At 43.2% G+C, this 27,614-nt stretch overlaps 1 protein-coding gene across 6 annotated transcripts in view; it reads right to left on the bottom strand.

The window, feature by feature from the left end:
- LOC149327683 (V-type proton ATPase 116 kDa subunit a 1-like) overlaps positions 1-24,181 on the bottom strand; it is a 633,463-nt gene extending 609,282 nt beyond the window's left edge. For 4 of the 6 annotated variants that reach the window (XM_089562561.1, XM_089562559.1, XM_089562562.1 and 1 more), the window contains exon 1: positions 24,000-24,179. In XM_089562561.1, coding sequence (XP_089418687.1) covers positions 24,000-24,116 — 117 coding nt within the window. In that variant the 5' untranslated portion in view covers positions 24,117-24,179. Of the gene's footprint in view, positions 1-23,999 lie in introns of all 6 variants that reach the window. The other 2 variants (XM_089562560.1, XM_089562563.1) reach the window with 2 other exon arrangements.
- Positions 24,182-27,614: the final 3,433 nt, after the last annotated feature.

Genomic DNA, 27,614 nt, shown 5'->3' with positions numbered 1-27,614 from the left:
TATCAAAGTCTCGAACATTATTCTTAGAAGAGTGGAAATATCAGAGAAGATTGCTAGTACACAGCATTGATTAAAGCTAGCTTGCCATAAGCACAAAAGTGCGTTGCTGGGATGAACATAAAAGGTTGTCGTGAAGAAAAACCGGCTGCTCCACATGGTCAGGCAGAAGTAGTTTCTTTCTTACTGAAACGGCTTCTTCAGCCACAGAAAATGCCCTCTCACTTGGCACTGAACTGGCGCGTATTGCGAGGTATTTCGTGCACAGCTCTGACCAAACCAGTTTTGCAGGTATAGCCACAAAAAAGCTCACCAACGCAGTCAGCTACTGCATGACCCAACGTTACGCATTGCTCTGGGTGTCGCCATGTTGTTATGTCTCTGTAGGACTTGCGGACCGAAATGAACGCTGGTGCTCGCAATAAAATATTCGGCTAGATACGAATATTCGCGTCGGGTCGAATATTCGAAACAACGCGAATACTTGGATTTCGAATCGAATACGAACACTAAAATATAATATTCGAATTATATTCGACAATTTCGAATCTTCGCACGCCCCTAGTTATACATGACGGAAAAACTCTGAGAGGGGACGCAATGGTTAATGCTATTAACGAGTTCTTTGTTAATAGGAATGTGGCTGCACGCCCTTCAGGAAACAACACAATGCAAGGCAGTACAGCTATGATACTTTTTTCTTAGAACCAACCGACATTCAAGAATTTTGCTTTCTGTTTGCAAATTTGAAAAATTCTCGTAGCTGCGGCGCTGACGATGTGCAGATTAGTCCAGTGAAATACGTCCTTGATGTTATAAGTCCCGTACTAACCTACATATATAATCTTTGCCTTGCAACTGCAGTTTATCCAACAAAAATTCAAGGGGCTCGAGTGATTCCGCTATACAAAAAAAAGGTGATAACCGAGTTGTTTCGAACTACCGCCCCATATCAATATTGCCTGTGTTTTCTAAAGGTCTGGAAAAAATCCTATTCCAACATTTTTCACGTTTCTGCCACAAATATGATATAGTCACCAAATCGCAGTATGGCTTCCAAAAGCATTGGTCTGCAGAACTGGCACTTCTTGATCAAAAAGAATACATTTTGCAAAACATTGAGTATAAGAACTACGTTCTGGGGATTTTTGTTGACTTTACGCAGGCTTTTGATAACATTAATCACTCTATTCTTTTTGATAAATTGCATCACTACGGTATCCGAGGACATGCACTTAATATGTTAATTAGTTATCTCTCTCACAGAAAACAATTTGTCCAAGTAAGCCATTTAATATGTAATCAGAAAGCAATAGTCGCAGGCGTACCCCAAGGAAGTATTCTTGGTCCCTTACTTTTTAATTTATACATTAATGACATAATATGTATATCATCTGACCTCAAGTTTGTTATATATGCAAACGACACTAGTATATTTGTGCCTTCATCCTCTTGTGCTGACGCGTTCGTTAAAGTAAACATAGCCTTAAAAAAGTTGGAAGCTTGGACAGACGGTAATCAACTCAATATTAATACAAAAAAAACAAAAGCAGTTATTTTTCACCCCAAGGGTAAGCAGCTATCTACCGATTACAATCTTCTCTTTGAGGCACAAGGATTGAGGTTGTCGAAATTGTAAAGGTATTGGGCGTTTTCTTTTCCAAGACGTTGCAATGGGATGACCACGTAAACCATATCTTGCAGAAATTATGCTCCATAACAGGTATACTCAATCGAAATCGTTATGTCTTTCCAATGTCTGCAAAGCTAGCCATTTATTATGCCTTATTTTCCTCCTACATAAACTATTCTCATTTAGTCTGTGGCACAACGACGACAAAAACCTCAGTAGTCTTTTAAGGATGCAAAAAAAGGTTTTACGGATCATTAATAATTTATTTATTTTATTTATTTATTTATTTAACCTCAGGGCCGTTAGGCGTTACAGAGGGGAGTGGGAATAACATGCAAGTACAAAAAACAAAACAGCAGCTAGAAAAATCGCATATAGTTACAGCACACACTGGTATAAAATCAATAACAGAATTAACAAAAGGCAGCATTTCACAAAACAAAACACACAGAAAACAACAGCTAATAAATTAACAAAGTTATGGACACATACTTATATAAAATTAATAACAGTATTACGAAATGCAGCAGTATCAGTAATTACAGCAATATTGTGGGGAAGGTGATTCCAGCTGACACAAGTTCTGGGTATGAATGAATCATGAAGACATCTTGTGCGACACGGAGGGATCCAAACTTTGTGACGGTGATCAATGCGTGCTGAAATATAGGGTGGTCTTTTTAATAACATCTCTTTAAGATGAGGATTATGATAAATTTTGTGAAATGTACATAATGAAGCTATTGACCTGCGATGGGAAAGAAGCTGTAGGGAAAGGTGAGCTTTCATGGCAGTTACACTACTAGCACGATGATAGTTGGAAAGAATGAAGCGACAACCGCGGTTTTGAATTGATTCTAAGTCAGAAATGAGACATTCGACCCCAGGGTTCCACACCGATGAAGCATATTCCAATTTAGAGCGGACCAATGTTTTGTAAAGTAGTAGTTTTAGTGAACTCGGTGCACATGAAAAATTTCTGCGAAGGTATCCAAGCATGCGGTTGGCGTTATTTGTAATGTAGTCAACGTGAGTTTTCCAGGACAGGTTAGAAGAGACGTGAACACCCAGATATTTATAAGACGACACAGTTTCAAGAGTGATGCCATTAATGCAGTAGGTAGAGGATGTATTAGATAGACGAGAAATGGGCAAATGCTTGCATTTAGTAATGTTTAGCTTCATATTCCACAGGTTACACCAATCCAGTACCTTGTTAATATCTGACTGAAGAATACATACATCATTATCATCATTAATTTCGCGGTAAATAACAGTCATCGGCAAAAAGACAACTGGAAGACGATATATTAGTTGGTAAGTCGTTTATATAAATGAGAAAGAGGAGGGCCCAAGAACGGACCCCTGAGGCACGCCAGAGCGAACAGGAGAGGAATCTGAATTGACGTTATTTGCTGTTACGAACTGTCTTCGGTTTGAAAGAAAACAATGCAACCATGCAAGCACTGTGGAATCTTCAGAAATCTTAAGTTCATTCCAGTAACTAAAATGTACCATTATAAACTTCTACGCGAATATAAACTCAGCATCAAGGCAAATCAAAGGCTGTTTTTGGACATATGGAACTTAGAATTAATAGGCAACGCGGCCTATAATACGAGGACAACAGACCATTGGAAAGTACCAAAATGCCGTACGAACTATGGGTTTCAGAGTCTTAGGAATAACCTGCCTCGATTACTAAATGAACATATTAAAGCAGAAACAGATATTTTAGAACTAAACTTCCGGAACCTTAAGGCGTTGTTTTATTAATTTGCATGTCCCTAATACACACCACGCATTTCATACACAAAACACCTTGTAGAGGTGTACGTGTGTACGTGTGTGTGTGTACGTGTGTACGTGTGTACGTGTGTGTGTGTGTGTGTGTGTGTGTGTGTGTGTGTGTGTGTGTGTGTGTGTGTGTGTGTGTGTGTGTGTGTGCGTGTGTACGTGTGTGCGTGTGTGCGTGTGTACGTGTGTACGTGTGTGTGTGTACGTGTGTGTGTGTGTGTGTGTGTGTGTGTGTGTGTGTGTGCGCGCGCGTGTGTGCGTGTGTGCGTGCGTGCGTGCGTGCGTGTGTGTGTGTGTGTGTGTGTGTGTTGCGGTCGGGGGGGATGTTACCCGACCGTAACATCAGCTTGTCGCCATATCACTCATAAAAATGTCAAGTTGTAATTTTAAGGCGACAGCCTTTAATGCCTCATCGTTGTAAGCAGCAGTTGTCGACAGAAAATGTCACGCTTTTCAATTGGTCGAAACGGCCGTGACGTCACAGTGCGCGAATTTCAAACGGGGCCAATTGTACTTTGCCTCGTAACAATGCAACGAATTGAAGGGATCGTATAGTGATGCTCCAAGTAAGTTGGACTGAGCTTAGTTAATTGCTTAATTATAGGGGTGTGCGAATAGTGTCTTTTTTATTCGAAGCGAATTCGAAGCGAATAGCAATTTTCTTCGAATAATTTCGAAGCGAATAGTTCGAATAGTACTTCTGGCACTAAAAAGGTGCTGAATGACAGTAGGCATTTCCAAAACCATTTATTTTCCCAACATACGCTGCCATTACAAACTGCATTGAGGCTTTATTTAAAATTAACCACACTTCAAAATTTTAAGAGAGCGCCTAAAGTGAGTGAAGAACAATTTTTACCGGTTTGGAAATAAAAAGTTTTAACACATAAATATACCCCCTGCTTTCTAATAAGAAATTAGAGATAAAATACAAAAAATGACAGTATAACAGAACGGTACCAGTAGTACAACCAATAACTGAAACCATAGGAGTAACTACACTACACTGCAGCAAGAGCAATGAGAACAAAAATGAAAAAAAAGGACATTCTGCACTACCGGTGACCAGTGGTCGAACGGGTCGAATGTCCAACACTGAGCTAGGCAATCACGTTCAGTGCACCGACTTGCCACTTGCGTTGCTTGCGTTTCTATAGTTTAGGATCCTCACTTCTTGGCTTGGATTGCGCCTTCTTTTCGGTTACGCCGATGGGACTGCTGCGTCCAAAGATGCTAAAATGGAACATAGGCTGACCGGACCTCCTAGCAGCACTGGCAGCATCGCACCATCGCGTATCCACAGCTCCCACAGCACCGATAGGTTGGCCCTACTGTAGGGGACAGAGCGTTCAGGACGCGCCGCCCATGGCTGAAATGCATCGCCATCACCTTGCGGCCGGAGATTGGCGCGTCTATTTCGCTATCCGAGGGGTGCTCGTATGGAAACGTCGGCTCTGCTCTGTCTGCCTCGGGTTTAGTGCGGCAAATTAGCGCTCTTCCCGGCCTATGCCGTCGCTCTGACAAAGCGTGTCGCACGATGCATTTTTTTTTTTTTGCATTTCAGTAGCAGCTCGCGGCTGCTGTTTGCCGGAGCGTTGCTTCGCTTATCAAGCTGAAGGATCGGAACATCGTGTTTATCTTCGCATCTGTCCTATCAGATAATCTTTTCCGCAGCTCTATTGGAAAAAAAAGAGGGGGGGGGGAGTGACCGCGGCCAAGCGATGCCCGCGCTCGAATACTTGCGGCGTCCGAGCTCATCGATAGCGTCACCGCCAGGCAGAGTATATAAAGAGTTCGCTGACCGTAAACTGAAGTTTCTTGTTTTGAAGCTTAGACGACTGTCGGCTGTGTTCTTCCTTCATTGCGCCGACACGGTGGCAGCGACGCGGCTTATGGCAGCCTTAGTGCGGAGGTTCGACGACGGCCAGGACGCAGGATCTTTCGCAAGAGCGCGTCGCCCTCACCTTTCTTTCGTTTGTCGCTTGGGCTCGCACCCCGGCCTGATCGTGATTTGCGTATTGACTGACCCCCTAGCGTTGAAAGCGCGATAAAAAAAAAACGCCATCTATGCGGCAACACTCGTAACCGAAACCACATAAAGCAAGCGGGCAAGCGTCCCAGTAACACTATTCGCGCGAGACGAATACTTCGAAATTTCGAATACCGAGAGAATTCGGTTCGAAGCGAATATCGAATACCGTGCTATTCGATCAAACATTCGAAATTATCGAATATTCGCACACCCCTACTTAATTACCCAATTAGCCTGATTAACTTTTCTAGTCAGGCCATATAAATAAATAAAACCGATTAAGAAATTGGTCGAGCTCGGGAATCGAACCCCGGTCTTCGGCGTGAGAGACGAGCACGCTATCCACTCCGCCATGCCAGCTCGATGGTTTGGAATGAACAAAGGCGCGTCTAGTGAATACGGTGTCTTCGCTCACTCCCATCCTCCTCCCTTCCCTTCCTTCCGGAGAGGTCTAGGTGTCCACCGAGATATGAGAGACAGATACGTTTAATTTCCTCAAAAACCAATTTACCGACGAGCGAGGCGTAGAACCGAATGGGCAATGGCGTTCTATGGACTCCCTGGCAGCGTTGCAATATGCTTTCGCGTTCCACTCTTAGAGGCGAAGCTGAAAATCTTAACCACACATCAGTGACCACACTTTAGGTAAAAAAAGTGCCCCCTGAATTTTCACGGGTGTTCACCGAGATATGTTAGACAGTTACTGCGTAAGTTCCTTTCCTCAAATACAATTTTAATTTCCTTCATTACGGGCCCTCTTTGTCTTCTTTCACTCCCACTTCCTCCCTTCCTCTACGGTGCGGTTCAGGTGTCCACCGAGATGACAGAGAATTACTGCGCCATTTCCTTTCCTCAAAAAGCGTTGCGTTCAAAGGGCAAGGCATCGCGCCGAACGGGTGGTGGTGTTCCGTGGACTCCCTGGCAGCGCTACAACACGCTGTCGCGTTCCACTCCTAAAGGCGAAGCTTAAGCGTCATTAATTAGCAGTTAATTAGTATTCAGGGATTAATCAGTCATCAATCATTCTTTAGTGATTTGTCATCACTTAGTAATTAGTACTCAATTATATGTGACGCCACCAGTGCCACAGAAGCAGCGAAAGTGGTGCGGAAAACGCTTTCGCCTCTAAGCACTTTAGACAGTCAAAGTGCCCCTGAATTTTTTTGTTTGTTTCTGTATATTTCTGTACATTTTGTTCTGTACATTTTTTTCTGGATTGTGTTGCTTCGTTGCCGTTAATGCCAGGGGGACCAAGATTTTTTTCAAGCCGTAAAGGAACGGCTTTTCTTCTTGGCCCCTTTCACAATGTGTACGTCATGTTGTGAAGAACAAATAAAATGAATGAATGAATGAATGAATGAATGAATGAATGAATGAATGAATGAATGAATGAATGAATGAATGAATGAATGAATGAATGAATGAATGAATGAATGAATGAATGAATGAATGAATGAATGAATGAATGAATGAATGACACGCTCTGCAGCCTGGGGCAGTGCACAAAAATATTAGAGCAAGGAGGTTTTCCCGGTGAATCCAGGTGCTCCTTTAGACACGTATTCACGCAACGCGCAGTTTTCCTTGTATACACGTCTTACCACAGGCGAGAGAAATTTTACAACCGACAAAAGACACTTCATGCCGAACACTGCACTCCCCCCTGGTGCCGTTATACATAGGCAGATTAAAGTAACCGCGCTTGAAGAGCTTAACTGCGGTTACCTGATATCGCGGTTCGCCGTTGTTACACAGCACACTAGCGTTCTCAGGATAACTAACGCCCCCTTGGGGGCAAAAGTCGAACTGATGCGTTAATCGGCGGAATGAATTGCCGTACGCAAATATGCTCATTATTTGCAAGATAATTGTCCTGAAACATAGTTTTGGTCAAAACTATGTTTCGACAGCAGCACTTACTGGGTTCCCCCAACGTGTGGGAGCTCTAGATGGCTGCCATATAGAAGTGTGCCAGCCCAAAGAGCAAGCGTGCGAGAGAGAGAGAGAGACTCTTTAATGAAGAGCAGAGAATTTAGCCGGCGTTTAAAGATCGCTGGCATGCTACTCTGCGTAGGGAGGGGAATTTGGGAGATAAAGACAGGAGAGCAGAGTGGAAGAGGTAAAAAAAACGAAGATAAAATGCGGCCATGAAATGGGTACTAAGGATGCAATGGCGAGTATTGATGTAACCTATGGAGTGATGGAGTGCATAGTCCGTCAAATGGGCTGACGAAGTTCACTGCATGAAGAATGCATGAAGGTGACGTGCAAGTGAGCGACTGTTGCACTTATAGAGGGTGGTTTAGCACAATACTATTGACTGTGGTAGACCATTGCTATAAGTTGATGTTCGTAAATGTGAGAACACCTGGAAAAAACCATGATGCTGATGTCTTCCAAAAGTCTAAACTGATGAAGAATTTGTCAGGCGACTCGTTTAAGCTGAGAAAACCATGGGGTGACAGTTGGCCATGTACTGCTTCAAAAGGATGTGATGAAGCCTTTTTCACTACCAGGGGCTCTCCTTGACAAGTGTTTAACTATCTAGTGCGAGATGAGTAGCGGAATATGCATTTGGCCGCATAAAAACACGATTTAAGGTTTTACACAAAGGCCTGGAAAACGTAATGCGAGACGCGTTATCAGTGCCTGCTGCACAACATTTGCGAAGAACTCAGCGAACGATGTGACACAGCCTAGATTGAGCACACCGTTGACGCACTGCTCTGGAACAGACGGCGCAGAAAGGTTTCAGCGACCTGCCTCGCTGGCAGCTAAAAAGAGCACAAGTATTAATTTTCTTATCTCATCCGGTTTCTTTATGATGCGCTCTCAAATTCCAAATCCGTGGCGTCCTGAATGAGCGAACCAATCGGAAGTGCAGGAATGAAGGAGACATCTTTCGTGCTATAGCAGTGACGAGGAACAGACTGAAGCTGTGCGTTGCTTCTGTGTGTGGCTACCACTAGCATCCTCTCTCAACGCATAGTGTGTTTGAATACGGCTCATATTAATGTAGCTCTTTACGTGTCTCTCTGCATAAAAAGCCAGGAACGCTAAGCATACTTTTGCTGTTGCAATCAAAATCAGCGCCTGTCCTGTGTCTTCTTTTTCTTTGTGCCGCGCTTAGTTTGCGCCCACGTATTTCCATTTTCCTTTCCAGTTTCTCCTTCGAAGATTCCTATAAAGAGGCTTATCACGGCATAATCTTTTCGGTGTTGACTTCAAATTCTGTGATAGAAGTGCTGTTCCAACTGCAACAAACACTGCATGTTCGTGGCAACCTCTCCCTAGGTGTGTGCACCACTCAGTCTTAGATACGGCCAAGGCGCATCTGCAGTTGCACTGAAGCCAGAGTTGGCTAAGGTTGTGAAGTCTTATCACGCATGGTCTACAAGCCTTATCGAGCGTGGTGAGGCACGGAAGCGAAACCATCGGCAGCCAAAATTCCCAAGATGAAAGCCTGCACACTAAACGTGGTGAACGAAAAAGATGTTCTGTAATGCCGCACTAAATGAATGCCAAACAAGATTTCGGCCGGTTTTCGAGACCGTGCCAATTCAGGAGAAACACCTCAGGTAGTTGAAATTCCCTGAGCCCACCACTGCGTCTCTCATAATCTAAGTCGCATTGGAACGTTGAGCCCCTTGAAACCGAACCAAACCAAAATATTAAGATATGAGACTCTGGTAGGCAGGTGTGATGTGCATTTTTCATCTGAAAGTGTAACTTCGGTCTCACTAGCGAGTTAGTGCACGGTAGTATGTTTCTTTTTTACTTTTATGCGTAGTATATAGTATTGCTACAGATCAGTGGCGTAGCCAGAAATTTTGTTCGGAGGGTGGGGGCTCATGTTGCAGCGTGGCCTCCTCATAGATTTGTGGAGGGATTAAACAGAATAGCAATTTCATCGCCACTGACAATGCCCCTGTGTATTAGATAACGGTACGCACTGTCTAAACAAGTGACATATGCATTTTTTTAAATAAAAGAATATATTCGTATGTCATAAAAATCGCGGCATCATAACTGATATCAATGTTTCTATGTTTCTGCGTATTCAGTAAGTAAAGGAAATATCACACGAAGTCTAGAACTATATCAGTCCGAAACCAGCAAAGCAGTGCATGCCGCTGATATGAAAACTTATTAAAGGCCATGAAATGAGCAAGCAGAGGACAAGTATATTAATAAATCTTTATCGTTCAAGAAGCCTAACATTTTTGTACATGTAGAAAGGCCAGGGAAACATCTCAGTGGCGCTGTCCTTTGTTTCAGCGGACTGCGCAGCAGCAGCTGACACCGGTCATGTATTTCGAGCAGTCACACCAAAATTTTAGTCGCAACAGCGATCGCTTGTATAAACGAGGAGTTCTGCAAAATATACCTTAGAAGTGCGAGGATATTTCATTTCATTTATTGAACCCTCAAGGCCTAAGGCATTGAAGAGGGAGTGGTTACAAAACAAGAAAATGCATAAACAGATGCAATGCATGATACAAAACAAAGTATTATCATATTCCTGTTAAACAATGTTAGCTAGTGCAGAACGAAAATGCTGGTTATCACTTATATCGACGATATCTGCGGGAAGGCGGTTCCATTCTGTTACATCATCAATTCACTTATTTGCAGATGACTGCGTCCTTTTCCGTGAAATAATAACCGACGATGACGTACGCGCAATTCAAACTGACATTAACAACATCTCCTCTTGGTGCAAAGCATGGCAAATGACGCTAAACGTTAACAAGTGCAAATTCCTGCGCGTATCAAGGTCATCTAGCAACTCACCTACGTATCACCTTAACAATGTAGCTCTCGAATCAGTAGCGTCATACAAGTACCGTGGCATTCATATCGCTTCTAACCTTAGCTGGAACAGTCATGTCGAATTCATTGTCAACAAAGCTAACCGCATGCTAGGCTACTTAAAACGGAACTTTCGCTCGGCCCCTTGTAGTACCAAGCTTCTCTTTTACAAAACGTTAGTTCGTTCGCAACTTGAATACGCATCTTCAGTTTGGGACCCGGGCACTACTGATCTCATTAACCAGCTAGAAATGATTCAAAATAATGCAGCTCGTTTCATCTTCTCTAATTATCACCGCACCGCTAGTGTATCCTCAATGAAATCTAATCTCAATCTGCTACCCCTCACATTTCGTCGAAAGCATGCACGGTTATGCCTCTTTCATAAGATATTTTACCATGATGACTTACACGATAAATTGCTCATTCCGCATTCATATGTATCATCACGCATTGACCACGCTCACAAGGTTGGCATAAATTCATGTAACACTAAATGTTTATCCGATTCTTTCATACCCCGCACATCTAAAGACTGGAACCGCCTTCCCTCTTCCGTTGCAACAATTTAAAAAAATTTGTTATTTCAGTCTGCCGTGCGCAATATAGACCATGCGAGTTCTTAACAATGTATAAAACCTACCTCTTTCCTGTGTGTTCATATATTATTTAATTTCACCACTGTGTACACTCAAACGATTTTCATTGTGTTATATTAAGTGTTATGGGACTTTGTTTAGATCATTTTTAACCAAACTTAACTGTCACTTACAGTATTACTTGTATGTTTTTGTTGCTGTGCATATCTTTTGTTTGTTTATTGATTAAAACCCACTCCCCTCTGTAATGTTTATACCCTGAGGGTAATAATAAATAAATAAATAAATAAATTTGCGTGATGTACGAGGCAAGAAAGAGTGGAGTGCAGTTACAGTGTTACACGTTTCAATGCCAACTTTGTGACAATTATCAATGCGGTTTGACACGTATCTGGGGGACGAAATGAGGGCATCATGTAGCATGGGATGATGGTATAGTTTATGAAAAAGGCTGAAACGAATTGTCTGCCGGTGGGATGCTAAAAGAGGCAAAAAAAAACATTAGACTTGGTAAAGGACAAAAAAGTGTCACTGGAAACCAAGTCACTACATGTATACACAAAACCTCCCAACAAAATATTTAAATACACGTATCTTTCCATTAAATCTACGTACCTAAGCAAAACTCGCTCTTTATAGTGCGTCAAACAAGGCAAATAAACAAATCACAGATAGTAAACTCTACACACGGAAAGACAGACGATCCGGGCAAGAACAAAACTATGATAGCAGAAGTCGCGATATGCACGTGGGCCATGCTGCGGTCGGTGAGAGTTCGAAAAAATTTCGAGGAAAGGGGGGGGGGGCTGCATCCCCATAACCCCCCCCCCCCGCCACTGGCTTAGCCCGTGCTACAGATGACCTGCTTCCAGGTATTCTTTACACGGTTTAAGTGGTAAACCAACTTGCATCAGTGCCTGCTCGAAAATGGCAAGTTGTGTGCCCGAAGCCCTTGTCCTAAAGGTGAAATGGTGCTTCCGTCACTGTCATTGCATGCAACTCTGCTGATTAATGCTCTTTATCTGGTTTCGCGACAAATGCTACTGCTGCGTGAGTTGTAGCTTAGCAGCTTGCATATCGTTTGATCCTTTTTTTGTGATTCCAAGCCTTTTTTTTCATTAGACTTCTTGGCTGCTCGTGCGTGCGTTTATCGCACGCGCACCCTCCGCCCACGCCATCGTCTCGGAGCGAACGAGCGCAACCGTACGCCGTGTAGCGCACGTGAACGAAGCTGCGCATGTCCGCGGTTAACTCTGCCGGTGTAACAAGGGCATCACTCAACCGTTTGCTGACCGATGGCTAAATCTTGAGCTTTTAAAACCACTCTCACCGCATACCTATGGGCAATCTCCTTCAAACGGCGCGATACCCCACGACCGCCGCAGTTGTCTCCCACGACTTCCTGTCGTTCTGCAGCGCAGGCAGCGCGCCAGCGGTGGCGCTAAGCCAAGGTCAATTGAAATAGGTCGCGAAGCCGGAGCCTGAATGCGGTCCAGAACCAAGTGCTAGCGACATCAAATTAGTGGTGGAACTAAAACGCCAAAATGAAATGAGTGGTCAAACACGACTAGAAGAGGAAAATAATTAGGACATATTTTGTGTTTCAAAAGCATTCGAAAACAATTGCAGTGACTCCTTTTTAAAATGTTTTAGTTGTGTGCATTTTGTTAGAAAGTATAGCGCTTGCTTTGTAAAATTTTTTATGACAGCGTTCTCTCAGAGCAGCGGCAATGGCAGCGGGACGATGCCAAGGTTGACGGTGCTCTGATGTCATACCCTTGTCATATCTTTTGACCATTCTGCTTGCTTTTGTTTGAAACTCGATTCTGCAAGCCCTACTTTTTCCTCGTTGCTTGTTGCTCGAGTTCTCGGTGTGCATCGTTCGTGTACAGCTCCGCTTTTCCCTTTTGCCAGCGCTTCTGTGTAGTTTCGTTCGGTTGGGTGCGGTTCTGTCGATTTTGCCCCAAAAGGGCATCGTCTGTGGCCATGGGGCCCCCGTACGCAAAAAAGAGGTGTGCGGTTGCACGATGTGCGAGCGTAACCTGTCTGGCGGCGTCACATTTCATCGCTTCAGCGCTACACCTGCGACATTCAGCGCGACACCTGAGGCGAGGACGAAGGAAAAAGGCACAACGAGAACTGACTACCTAAAAATAGCGTTGGTGGTCGGCACTCGTCGTGTCTTCTTTCTTCGTTCTCGTGTCGGGTGTCGCGCTGAAGCGTCGCGGCGTTCAGCAGTTTATTTTTCCCGCCAAGCAGCACGTGACGCTGACGTCACGAATATGAGGTCACTAAAACACGTGACTTTAACGTCGAGTTTTTGTTTTAATTTTGACGTCACTTTTTAGCTGTCCACGCATTTCGAAGACAGCGCTGGCTGCGCACCACGAGCCGCCATGTTTTGAACGTATGGGCTTCTATGCAGCCTACGCTACCATAGTACATCTACCTTGGCTAAGCCGCTAGTGCGGTCTTTGGTCAGCGAGGTGTTCCGCCCGGTCCTCTCTGACAACCTGTCGTTATCAAAGGAGGAATTTTCGAGGAAAAGGCGCAGGCAGCGATCCAGAAGAGATTTGAAAGTGAAGCCTTCCGAGAGGACAAGGAAAGCCCCCTGAAGGCGGCTGAGCCCTGAAGGGTTGTGCTCCAGTGTCGATGCCGAGAGTCCTCTGCAGGGCGAAGACCCGTATGGCGGAAATGCAGTTCCGTTCGAGCGAGTCCCTCGCAAAGTGTTGCGCTTCCGTAGAGAACTTATTTTGTTCCCTCCCTCGTTCTCCTCTGATGAGGTATGTCAAGGACAATGATGAGCAGGCGCTCATCCCGAGGTGGGGCATTTCCGTTTCTAGAGGTCCTGTCATTACCTTTGTTGACTCAAAGGAGAAAGTCCGGGGTCTGCATTGGTTCCCGAGCGGGCCCGGTCTGAGTGACCTTGGTAGAATGCATGAAGAAGTAGAACCACACTCAGATGAGAGGGTGATCAGGGTTCTGAGATACGATGATGATTACACTGCCTTCACACGCGTTCACGAACCGATTGTACCTTTGGTCGATCAAGTCGTCAGGATGTTTCAAGAGGCTTCGTATATATCGAACTTCACAGTGAAGCTGCAGAAAGGATAATGCATCCAGTTTTCGGACATAGAGATCATGCTTAAAGAAGGACGTGTTTGCTGGGAATGTTGCCACAGGTCGGTCAATCCACTTCTCGGGGGGCATTTCAAGACTACCAAGCGGGGGTGGCAATCGCGTGTCTCAAAGCGTCTCTGGTCAAATCATGTCCCGAGGGAATGCAGGCTTCCTTGAAAATGCGAGTCGTTCGCCTGAGGGAAACTGCTTTTCCGGGAGTGACTCCGGGGGAATTATGCGAAAAAGTGACCAATAGAATTAACAAAGAGGCCCCTCCATAAGAATGCGATAAGTCGTGGAAGAAAACTGCGGCCATCGCATACTTGCAGGGGATACCACACCGTTTATTTATTTATTTATTTATTCAAAATACCCCGAAAGGCCCTCATTTGAGGGTATTACATGGGGGGGGAGTAAGTACAATTCAATTCAATTCAATGTTTATTTTCCAACTCTAGGTTGGGGGGCACCTCAGCGAAAAAGCAGTTTTTCACTGCTTGAGAGTGCCGAGGGCCCTCGCATACATCAGCAGGCGACAGTTTTAGCAGGAAGCTGCTTTACATGGAACATATTACAGGCATAAACACAGGGATAAACACAGGTATAAACGCAATATGAAGGCAGTATAAACGCAGTAGAAACGCAGTATAAACGCAGGTATAAACAGAGGTATAAACACAGGTATAAACACAGGTATAAACACAGGTATGAAGAATAGATATGTGGTTACCGAAATAACAGTGCAACCTGATGGTTTTACCAGAGGGATACAATCAAAGCATCAAAAGGATAGTTTCAACGTTTCATGAAATATTCGCGAACTTGTCTCCGAGTAAAAGTAGTGAAATCAGCACGCAGTTTTTCATGATTATTCAGCCCAAAGGGAACCTGGTATATAAGTGATTGCAGTAAGTATCCCGTGCGACGATGCGGTAGAAACCACATGTCTGAAGCACGGGTTCGGGGATCACTTCTTTGACTAGTTAAGCAAGAAGAAGCGGTTAAAAATGCTTTAAAATCTTCCCTTGAAAAGAACAACGGTAGACTAAGCGGAATTCAAAGACAGTCATCACATTGATAATGCCAAAATCTGCAAATAACTGGCCGGTTGCATGTAGTCGTGGGAGATTGCCAATGTAGCGCAAAGCTTTCTTTTGTAAACGATGAAGAATGCACAGATTCTTAAGGCTCGTAGTAGCCCACACAATTGTACAGTAATTAATTCTAGAAGCAAAAAGAGCGTGGTAAACTTGGAGTTTGGCTTTCACTGGTAGGAGCTGCCGGCATCGTGATACTGCACCTGCTGCTGCTGATAGGTGTTTTGATAATGATTCGATATGACTAGTCCATGTCATATCAGCGGAGAAGGTTACACCCAATATATTAAGTTTATCAACTATTGTTATCACTTCAGGACCAAGTACAAGAGGGTGGTTTATATCCACATGTTTGTTTCTGGCTTTGAACAGTACACCTTTAGTTTTAGTTGTATTAATTTTTAGTCCATTAAGATTGGACCAATCCCAAATTTTCAGCAATTCATATTGAGCGTCCGCTAGAACTGCACTAATATGTTTGCCAGAAACAAACATGCTCATATCATCAGCATAAAGCACAAATGATGCAGTATTTCTATTTTCAACAGCGTCATTAATATATACATTAAACAAAAACGGCCCCAGAACACTACCTTGAGGTACGCCGGAGGTAACTGTTTGAAAAGACGAGCAGATATTGTCAATAGAAACACACTGTTGGCGGTCACATAAGTAAGATTCAAACAACGAATGACATACACCACGTAAGCCATATGCAAACAGTTTGTGTAATAATATTTGATGATTTAGACGGTCAAAAGCTTTGCTATAGTCAATAAATATGCCGAGTGTAAGGTAGTTGTTGTTGTCAATGTTGTTAATTATAAGTTCTTTCATTGTAAGTAAAGTCGTTTCAGTACACCTGCCTTTCCGGAAACCGTGCTGGCAGTCGGTTAGTAAGCTATGCTTCAAGAAAAAGATGTTAATACGTGCAAATATTAGTTTTTCTAGTCCTTTTGAAAATACAGGAAGTATAGATATCGGTCGATAGTTATTAATATCATTCTTTTCGCCCCCCTTATGTATAACGGAGACTCTTGCTTTCTTCATAGCGGTTGGAAAACAGCCTTATTCAAGTACTAAGTTAAATATATACGATAAATAGGGTGCGATGATATCAATAACGTATTTAACCGGCTTTATTTGCAAGTCGTCAGCATCTTTGGCATTACTGTTATGTAAGTTCAGAAATGTGGAACAGATTTCTGCCTCATCGGTCGGCTGAAGAAAAAGAGTGTCACTGCAGCGAGATGGAAAGGTGAAATCTGCTTCCAGGCTATCTTGTGTATTTGTCAAGTTGACAAAATGAGTATTAAAGTGTTCCGCTAAGTCAACACCGGAGAGGTTTGTATTGCTTAGAAATTCTGCCGCTGAAAACCTTGGATTTCGGCCCTTCAACACCATGTTTATAACATTCCATGCCTTATGAGGACGACTCTTTAACGTATTTGTAAAAAGGTTACTATAATACAATTTCTTCGCTTTCCTTAGCTCCGCATTTAACTTATTTCTGCATTTCTTGAATGTTAAGAAAGCAGATGGCTCTCTGGTGTCCAGGAATTTTTTGAAAAGTTTTTCCTCTTTATCATTTTCAGATGATCGGGCCCAACCCAAGGCTCTCTTATACTTCCATTCGATTTCACTCGTCTATATGGAAAGCAGGTGTCATAGTAACGGCGAAAAATAGAGAGGAATGCATTGTAGGCATCGTTCGCATTTGTTTCCTCATATACAAGAGACCAGTCACCGTCTGAAACACACGCGCGAAAAGAATCCATGTTTGCTGTCGATAGGCACCGAGAGGTTATTGGAGGTTTAAGCATTTTTTTTCTTGGAGAGATTGCTTGAATATGATATAAAGATGGGACTATGATCACTGTAGTAGAATGGAAAGTTGGGCGAGTTGGTATACGTTCATTTTGGGTGGAAAAAACAGCGCGAAAGGGACGGAAGACAAAGATGAAGGAAAACACACGGACAAGCGCTGACTCACAACTAATTTTTTATTCAGAAAAAACAGACATTTATAGTTAAAAAAGTCACATGACCTGACGTCACTCGCGCACATGCCCAGAATACAACAGTCTAAGAACTATATCAACAGTCAAGATTAAAACCTTACAACGCGATTTCAGAACACTGATTAACCGAAAAAACACGATACAGCCAGAAAAAAAACCAACAAAGGTACTAAAAAAATAAAAACACAAATCACGTGTTGTCAAGAAATGCGACCTCTTTATCGACCATCAATAAGGAACGCTGACTGATGCATTCATCGCGTCTTTTCCGAATGTGATATGCCTCAATGAGCTCCCTTGTCGTCTTATCTCTATGGCGGAATAAAATACGTGTGTGCGCGACTAGAGGTCTCCATACTTTCTTATTTTCAATCTTGCAAGCTTTGCAGTGCTCTTTTAGATGCGAATAGTTTGAATCTGATAGTGAACGAAGATGCTCCCTAAGTCGAATATTTATACATCGGCCGGTCTGTCCTATATATACTTTTTTACATGAAAGAGGAAGTTCATACACAACTGAACATGCGCACTCTACACACCTTGATCTATGGGAAACCAAACAACGAAATGGGCTAATTCTTGATATATTGTCATGGCGGTTCCCTATCATGCGACAAAGCCCCCCCAACTTGTGTGGCGCAGAAAACACCACATTCACGTCAAATCTGCCCGCCACCTTTTTTAGATTATGAGCCGTTCGGTGCACATACGGAATAACAGCAAATTTTTTTCCGGTTCTGTCCAATTTTGTATTCAAGAAATCTTTCCGCACTGCCCTCACCAGCTTCTCGCAAGTTGCTGAAATCACCCCCTGTGGAAACCCTGCGGCTTCTAATCACGTGGTTGTGAAAGAGCGGGTGATTTCACTGCTGAATGAGTTTAATTTGAAGGCATTAGCCACCTCGGTTCAGAAATCACAGGGAACGGAATTGGACTCATTTTTTTCGGCAAAAACCCACAACATCGATGTCCCATTTAGGGCTATAGTTTCCGAAGGCGGCACTTGGCAGTATTTAATCTCTAGTTACCTACAGGAACAGATTTCAGGATTGACAGTTGACGATCCTTTTGCTGTGAAAAATGCCGATGTTCTTGTCAAGTTCCTAACGCAAGAAAATCCGGGAAGGTGTACCGGTTTTAGCATAGACATACAAGACCTGTATTATTCTCTTCCGCATAAAGGCATGTTAAAAGCGGTCCGCAAGTGCATAGATGAAGGAAATGACGAAGCTAGGTTTGTGAGTCGGTGTGGCATTTCGGTGTCTGCTTTTCTTGAGCTTTTGGCTTTCTATTTGCAATCGACATACGTGGGATGGCGAGGAGATGTATATGTTCAAAGAAAGGGCATATGCATAGGTTCGAAGGTTGCTCCAGCCCTAAGCTGCATTTATCTTGCCCAGGTAGACAAGGAAATAAAAAACAAAATTGGGGGTCTTGCAATGCATATTTCAAGATTTGTTGATGATTTTTTAGTTCTAGTAGACAGGGACAGTGTCAATACAAGAGTGAATGACATTCTAAAGGTTTTTCAAGAATGTGGTAAAGGACTGTCCTTCACTTTCGAGTTGCCGTAAGAAAATGCGCTGCAGTTTTTAAGTTTGAAGTTGTTTTTTAGGGAAGAGCACATCTGCTGGATGCATTCACCCCGATCCCAAAAACTGGTGTTAAGTTTTACCTCGGGGCACTCAAAGCTAGTAAAGAATGGAATTGCAATGACTACCTTACGTTCAAGCCTCACAAATTCATGCCATCACTGCATAGCCGACAGTCTGATGTTACAAGTAAGTAGATTAGAAGCCGCAGGGTTTCAACAGGGGGTGATTTCAGCAACTTGCGAGAAGCTGGTGAGGGCAGTGCGGAAAGATTTCTTGAATACAAAATTGGACAGAACCGGAAAAAAATTTGCTGTTATTCCGTATGTGCACCGAACGGCTCATAATCTAAAAAATGTGGCGGGCAGATTTGACGTGAATGTGGTGTTTTCTGCGCCACACAAGTTGGGGGGGCTTTGTCGCATGATAGGGAACCGCCATGACAATATATCAAGAATTAGCCCATTTCGTTGTTTGGTTTCCCATAGATCAAGGTGTGTAGAGTGCGCATGTTCAGTTGTGTATGAACTTTCTCTTTCATGTAAAAAAGTATATATAGGACAGACCGGCCGATTTATAAATATTCGACTTAGGGAGCATCTTCGTTCACTATCGGATTCAAACTATTCGCATCTAAAAGAGCACTGCAAAGCTTGCAAGATTGAAAATAAGAAAGTATGGAGACCTCTAGTCGCGCACACACGTATTTTATTCCGCCATAGAGATAAGACGACAAGGGAGCGCATTGAGGCATATCACATTCGGAAAAGACGGGATGAATGCATCAGTCAGCCTTCCTTATTGATGGTCGATAAAGAGGTCGCATTTCTTGACAACACGTGATTTGTGTTTTTGTTTTTTTAGTACCTTTGTTGGTTTTTTTTTTCTGGCTGTCTCGTGTTTTTTCGGTTAATCAGTGTTCTGAAATCGCGTTGTAAGGTTTTAATCTTGACTGATGATATAGTTCTTAGACTGTTGTATTCTGGGCATGTGCGCGAGTGACGTCAGGGCATGTGACTTTTTTAACTATAAATGTCTGTTTTTTCTGAATAAAAAATTAGTTGTGAGTCAGCGCTCGTCCGTGTGTTTTCCTTCATCTTTGTCTTCCGTCCCTTTCGCGCTGTTTTTTCCACCCAAAATGGACTATGATCACAAAGCATTGTTACAAGGTTAAAAATATTCCACTAAAATAAAATAGAAATCACAAAATATTAATCATAAATAGGCATTCACAGAAAGGGTCGCAACAATGCACATAACAGCAAAATTTAAGAATAAATAACAGCACCGCTAGAAAAAGAAAAAGACGACACTGGAAAAAGTGCGCTGAAGTACAAAACCAAGAAATAAAGAATAAAAAGAAGACAAGGCGGAAGAAAGAACGCTGAATAAAATACCTTCTTAGTTGTTGCAACATGAGTGCATAAGATGTTGGAATTTATTTAGATCATATTCTGTGGCAATATCTGATGGCAAAGCGTTCCATTCGGTTATTGTGCGTGGTAAAAAAGAATAGGCATAATGGAATGACTGGCAGTTAATGCGTTTAACTTTGTAAGCATGATCGCGACGTGGAAAGATAACTGCCGGTGGCTGAAAGAATTCATCATGAAGGGAAGGATGGTGATAAAGCTTGTGGAAGAGTGATAGACGGGAAATTTTTCGGCGCAGTGCTAAGTTATCTAACTCAGCTTTAGTCTTCAATGAGGTGACGCTAGTGTAACATGAATAATCAGAAAAGATGAATCGCGCAGCATGGTTTTGCAGGGCTTCGATGTTACTGATGATATAATTCTGATGAGGATCCCAAATGGCAGACGCGTATTCGAGTTTCGGACGGATTAATGTGGTGTACGCTATTAAGGCGGAAGCCTTTAATGTCTCATCATTGTAAGCAGCAGTTGTCGACAGAAAATGTCACGCTTTTCAATTGGTGGAAACGGTCGTGAAGTCACAGTGCGCGAATTTCAAACGGGGCCAATTGTACTTTGGCTAGTAACCGTGCAACCAATTGAAGGGATCGTATAGTGATGCTCCAAGTAAGTGGGACTGAGCTTAGTTAATTGCTTAATTATCCAGTTAACCTAATTAGCCTTACTAGTCAGGCCATATAAATAAATAAAACCGATTAAGAAATTGGTCGAGCTCAGGAATCGAACCCCCGTCTTCGGCGTGAGAGACGAGCACGCTATCCACTCTGCCATGCCAGCTCGATGGTTTGGAAGGAACAAAGGCGCGTCTAGTGAATACGATGTCTTCACTCACTCTCATCCTCCTCCATTCCCTTCCGGCGAGGTTTAGGTGTCCACCGACAAATGAGAGACAGATACATTTCCTTTCCTCAAAAACCAATTTACCGACGAGCGAGGCGTAGAACCGAATGGGCGATGGCGTTCTATGGACTCCTTGGCAGCGTTGCAAGACGCTGTCGCGTTCCACTCTTAGGGGCGAAGCTTAACATCTTAACCACACATCAGTGACCACACTTCAGGTCAAAAAAGTGCCCCCTGAATTTTGTGACACAGTTACTGCGTAATTTCCTTTCCTCAAATACAATTTTTATTTTCTTCATTACGGCTCCTCTTTATCTATCTTCTTTCACTCCCACTTCCTCCCTTCCTCTACGGTGCGGTTCAGGTGTCCACCGAGATGACAGAGAATTACTGCGCCATTTGCTTTCCTCAAAAAGCGTTGGGTTCAAAGGGCAAGGCATCGCGCCGAACGGGCGTCGGCGTTCCGTGGACTCCCTGGCAGCGCTACAACGCGCTGTCGCGTTCCACTCCTAAAGGCGAAGCTTAAGCGTCATTAATTAGCAGTTAATTAGTATTTAGGCATTATTCAGTAATTAACCATTAATTAGTGATTTGTCATCACTTAGTAATTAGTACTCAATTAAGTAGAACGTGTTGTCGGGCTAGTTGGTTGAATACTTCAGACATGGCAGTTGCGCGAAACACACACACACAAGACGCACGGGAACATGGGTTATCGTTAACAACGGGGGAGGGATCAAATTTGGCAAAGCATTGCCTGTCCTGCAGTCACTGTCGGCTTCGGCTTAATGAGATCAGAGTTCTGGGCAAAAGTCGAGATTCAATTGCACGTGAAGTGATGGAAGCGTATTTCATAAAGAAAAAAGGACAAGCATGTATCAGTGATTCTTCGGTTGCACTGTACAATAGTGAGGTAGCCTTTCTGGATAAGACGATGTAAGTTCAGACCTTGGTATGCTTTTGATTGCTACATTATGTATAATCTCGATGCGCATGCTCAAAGTGCATTCTATTTTTCTTCCTTTAAATATGTGCATTGTATTTTGAATAAAATCAGTTGTAAGTTTGCGCTCGTCCCGTAACCTGTCTTGTGTGTGTGTGTTTCGCGCAACTGCCATGTCTGAAGTACTCAATTACATGTGACTCCACCAGTGCCACAGAAACAGCGAAGGTGGTGCGGAAAACGCTTCCGCCTCTACCCACTTTAGACAAAGTGCCCCCTGAATTTTTTTACATGCGTCGCGGCCTCTTTTAAATTATGTTTGAGAAGTCCGAAAGTACGGTTAGCGGATGCAAGAGTGAGATTAATATGATGATTCCATGATAAGTCGGATTGAAGGTTAATGCCAAGGTACTTGTAACTTGTGGTGAATTCTACACTACTGCTGTCAAGAAAGTAGGCGGTAGGAATACGTGGCTTGTTGGTGAAAGACATGAGCTTAGTTTTGGAAAGATTTAAAGGCATTAACCAATTAGAACACCATGTGCTTATCGCTTCAAGATCAGACTGCAGTGGCTGGCTGTCAGTGTTACAGGTTATACATCGATAAAGCACACAATCGTCAGCAAATAGTCTGATTCTGGACGTCACGCAATTGGGTAAGTCATTAATATATATGAGGAAAAGTAAACTACACTGACAGCCACTACACAGAAACTACACAGAAAAGTACACTGCCTTGTGGAACTCCAGACGTAACATTAGCGTAACATGAGTTAGATTTGTTAACTGATGTGAACTGGATTCTAGATGAGAGAAAATCTGCTATCCATGCAATAATATTAGGGTGAATGTTCATTTGGGAAAGTTTAAGCAACAACCTTTGGTGTGGAACGCGATCAAATGCTTTAGAAAAATCTAAAAATATTGAGTCAACTTGAAAACCAGCGGCGATAGGTATGGGGTGAGAGTGGTTTTCAATGCCGAAGATAAGAAGGGCTTACCCAGCGCTCAGCTAACGGTTTAGTTACGACACCAGAAGGGGTGCAGTGTTTGCCATTAAGTGTCTTTTGTGGTCTGCAAGGAAGGGGTACTCTATAAGATTTCTCTTTCCTGTGGTAAGACGTACACATAAAGCAAACGGAGCGGTGTGTGCATACACGTCTGAAGCAGCACCTGGATTCGCTGAGAAAGCCTCCTAGCTGTAATCTTGTTCTGCACTGGCGAGTCAACCTGATTTTAAAGGCATACGGATAATATACACAAGTCGCAATCAAGTGTCACGTGGGGGGATCGGAGCTTTTTCTATACTTGAAGACTGCGAAGCGTCTTTGGCAAAGGCTACAGTGGCCCCCACAAATATGAGATATCGATCCTGCGATCTGCAATTGCAAGGCCCGATTCACTTGGACGGTGCCATCTTCACTTTTTGTTTCTAGGCGCTGAGGCACATGCAAACGTGTCACGCTATTATTGTTCGAAACTTTTAACCGTAGTTTTTTTTTTACTTCATGGAGTGTTTATTGATTATTGCCGCGCTTGCGCAGCCTCCATTGTTTCGCCCCGCTTTCTTTCGCTCTGCAGAGCTCTGGAATCAATCCAACTCGTCCAACTTTTTGTCCTCTTCTGGATGGTTCGGGTTCAGTCATAAATGGCAAAAAAATACAGGTTCGGTTCGGTTTCAGTTTCACGCCGAACTGCGTCACTGATGTCGGCTTCATTTCCGGTTCCCGCTCGACACCCGGGTCAAAAAAGCCACGAGCAGGGAATATCCCCTTTGTTCGACGCCTACATTTCTGCGTTCATTCAAAGTTCAAAAGTTTTTTCTTTTGCAAAGTGGTTCAATGCATAAAGCAATGTCGATGTGGGCCCTGTTCGAGCGGCATTCGAGTGGTAGCAGCTGGCTCCTGCATGAATCACGCTCGCGTGGTCACCTGCCAATTGGGCGGTATTCGCTTGAAACTGGCTAAATGAGGAGATTCGCTTCCGGCGTTTCAGTGGTCAACAAGCCGGACCTGCCGCCCATCCATCAAGCTCTCGTTACCCGGCAGCTGACCAGCAAGCGGGAAGAGAGGCTACTCACGTCTCTGAACTGGACGAGGCCCAGCTCCCCGAGTTCGGCGACGCAGTCGAAGGCAGACTCGGCCTGTATGAACAGCTGGCACAGCGTCATCGGCTCGCTCCGGAACAGCGACGACATGGCTCTGCGTGTCCGTGCGACGCCCCTTCTGCCGCCGCTGCTCGTCGTCGTCTCATTGTTCTCCGCGTATCAGTGACGGCGCCGATACCGGATACGCCGACGCTCGTTCTGCCGTCACGTGTCCGGAGGACGTGATTGCAGAGCGAGATTGTTACTTTTTGCCGCCGCTGCTCTCGTCCCAGAGGCGGATTGTGGGCATATTTGCTACTTTACGTCAGAAATCCGCACGCCTACGAGTGCGATAAAAGCCGCCATTGCAGTCGACCACGTGCCTGTAAATCGAGGACAAGGCAGCGTGGAAAAAACGCTATGGCATACGGATTAATGCATGCATGCATGCATGCATGCATGCATGCATGTATGTATGTATGTATGTATGTTTGTATGTATCTATGTATGTATGTATGTATGTATCTATGTATGTATCTATGTATGTATCTATGTATGTATCTATGTATGCATCTATGTATGTATGTATGTATGTATGTATGTATGTATGTATGTATGTATGTATGCATGTATGTGTATGTGTATGTGTGTGTGCGTGCGTGTGTGTATGTATGTATGTATGTATGTATGTATGTATGTATGTATGTATGTATGTATGTATGTATGTATGTATGTATGTATGTATGTATGTATGCATGTATGTATGTATGTATGTATGTATGTATGTATGTATGTATGTTTGAAGGTTTATTAAAACGAAATACAAATGAGTTGTAAGTTTCATAGAGAGAGAGAGGGAGAGAGAGAGAAAAGGACGGAAAGGCAGGGAGGTTAACCAGGCGATGCCCAGTTGGCTACCCTACACTTGGGGAGGGGAACAAAGGGGGAAAAAGGAAAAAGAGCGGCAAGGAAATAAAAAGTTAGTACAGTAGGAGGTCCCAAAGTGAAAACTGTCTTGGGGACCTCCCATCAGGAATACATAAGGAAAGTGCATAAGTTTGGCAGAGGAGCTGGAATAAAAGTATACAATCAAGTTAAAACCTATTAGTGTAATTTGCGGCAATGAATAAGTTATACAATAGTTAGCGGGCATAATTTAACAAAAAAAGGCATAAAACAGCAAAACATAAGAGCAATAGAAAGAACACAAAAAGACATCAGATAACAATGGGCATTGAATAAATGCAGATATAAAACACAGGCGGAGAAAGAGAGAGAGAGAGAGAGAGCCAAACAAAACAATTTTCTAACGAATGCACAGCATGGCTTCAGACGAGGATTTTCCACTGCCACTCAGCTAGTACAAACTATACATGATTTTGCGCAGGCAATAAATGAAGGAAAGCAGACTGACGCTATATTTATGGACTTTAAAAAAGCATTTGATAAAGTTTCGCATAACAAGCTTCTTCACAAATTAGGTAATGTACTAAAAAATGACAAATTACTTGCATGGATTACAGCCTACTTAAGAAACCGTCGTCAGTTTGTAGTAGTAAATAATTCCCCTTCCCCTCCAGTTCCTGTTGATTCCGGCGTTCCCCAAGGATCTGTTCTTGGGCCACTCCTCTTCTTGATTTTTATTAATGACATTGTCGATAACATCTCAGTTTCTGTTAGATTGTATGCTGACGATTGTGTGTTATATGAAGAGATTACTACTACTGAGGACCAAGTACGGTTAAATAACGATTTCACTAAGATAATAACATGGTGTGACCAATGGCAAATGTGCGTTAATTGTGATAAAACAGTGTTCATGCGTATAACCCAGAAAAAGAAGCCCCTTTTGTTTAACTATACTGCTAAAAACAAAGTTCTCTCTCAAGTGAATACTTACAAATACCTAGGTCTGCGGATCTGCAATAACCTCTCCTGGACAGAGCACGTTGACAACGTTACAGCTAATGCCCTACGCAAACTATTTTTCCTCCGACGTGCTCTGAAGCTCGGCCCCCCCAGTGTACGTTCACTTTCCTATAACACTATTATTCGCCCTATGTTAGAATATGCCGTCATAATCTGGGATCCTTTCACTAAATCTAACATTGCTAAATTAGACAGAGTCCGAAAGAAAGCAGCACGGTTTATTTACAATTCATATAACCGCACATCTATCACTGCACTTCTTAATCAAAGTGGTTTGCTTCCAGTCTCTCACAGAAATCGCATCTGTCGTCTAAAATTTTTATTTCAGTTAATCAAAGGTCAGTACAATATTGACACATCCAATATTATATCGTTCTCCTCAGGGTACAACACAAGACAACGCCATGATTTTACAGTAACACCATTAAACGCACGAATTAACACCTTTAAGTACTCCTTTTTCCCCAGAACGATTACAGACTGGAATAATCTAACTAATGATGCAGTAACCCAAACTTCACTAAAAAGGTTTGAAAGCCACCTTTAACTTTTTTATAATGTCGTACCGCTACATTTCTTTGTTTCGTTTTTACTTTTTGAAATTGTTTCTTGATCTTAAATTGTTGATCAATTGTTCTTGATTGTTTGCTTGTTCCTGAGGTCGTTTTTGTTGTTTCCAGAATTTATGTATTGTGTGCCCACCCTGCGAAGGTCTTTTAAAAGATCGCAGTATCAATAAATAAAATAAAATAAAATAAAAAAAGAAAGAAGAAAAAAAAAGAGGTTCCAGATGATTAACAATATGACCGTTTGCTGTCAGAGTGGGGAACAGAAAATAAGATGCCGGCAACCTTAAGCATGGCATGAAGCTGAATGGGTTGATAGGAGATTTTTTTTAGTAAAGTCTAGAAAGCGGGCTGCGAACGTGCGGATTTGATTGCTAGTGGCAATGAATTCCAGGTTTTGATGGCGGAGAAAAAAGCAGTTTGTTTTCCATAATTTGTGTAATATGTATGTATATATGTATGTATGGATATATGTATGTATGTATGTACATATATATATGTATGTATGTATATACGTATGTATGTATGTATACATGTATGCGCGCGCGTGCGCGTGTGCGTGCGTGTGTGTGTGTGCGTGCGTGCGTGTGTATGTGTGTGTGTGTGGGGGTGCGCGTGCGCGTGCGCGCGTGTGCGTGTGCGTGCGTGTGTGTGCGTGTGCGCACGCGCGGGCCTGTGTGCATGCATGTATGCATGTATGCATGTATATATGCATGCATGAATCACACGTTTGCCACATGTACCAGCCAAGGTCCAAAAAAGAATTTTGAATTTTGATTCGGCCCACTCCAAATTGATAAAAAGAGGCATTGCTAAGACATGCCTTCTTGCAGCTTTAGAAAAGTATTGCTCGCACAAGGTGCTTGAGGGCGTTGAAAAGCAGGCGGGTCGCCTGACTACGGCAGGTTTTCCTGTGGAACTGGTGGCATCGGTCGCCGAGTGTCTGATACACAAGATTAAAGCTGGGGACTATAAGCTGACGACTGAGCGACAAGCTCTCGAACGGGCAAGATGCGTGGCACTGCCCTATGTTCATCAGTTTACGCACCGCCTTAAACAGGTGGCCTCGAAAGGCAATATCAGGGTAGTGCTTACTGCACCCAACAAAGTCGGG

Source organism: Amblyomma mixtum, chromosome 10 (assembly GCF_055824585.1).
Source record: "Amblyomma mixtum isolate Tamu chromosome 10, ASM5582458v1, whole genome shotgun sequence".
In the NCBI taxonomy this organism is placed as follows: Eukaryota; Metazoa; Arthropoda; class Arachnida; order Ixodida; family Ixodidae; genus Amblyomma; species Amblyomma mixtum.
The sequence above is the reverse complement of the archived record's forward strand: the minus strand, read 5'-3'. Positions and strand labels throughout refer to the sequence as shown.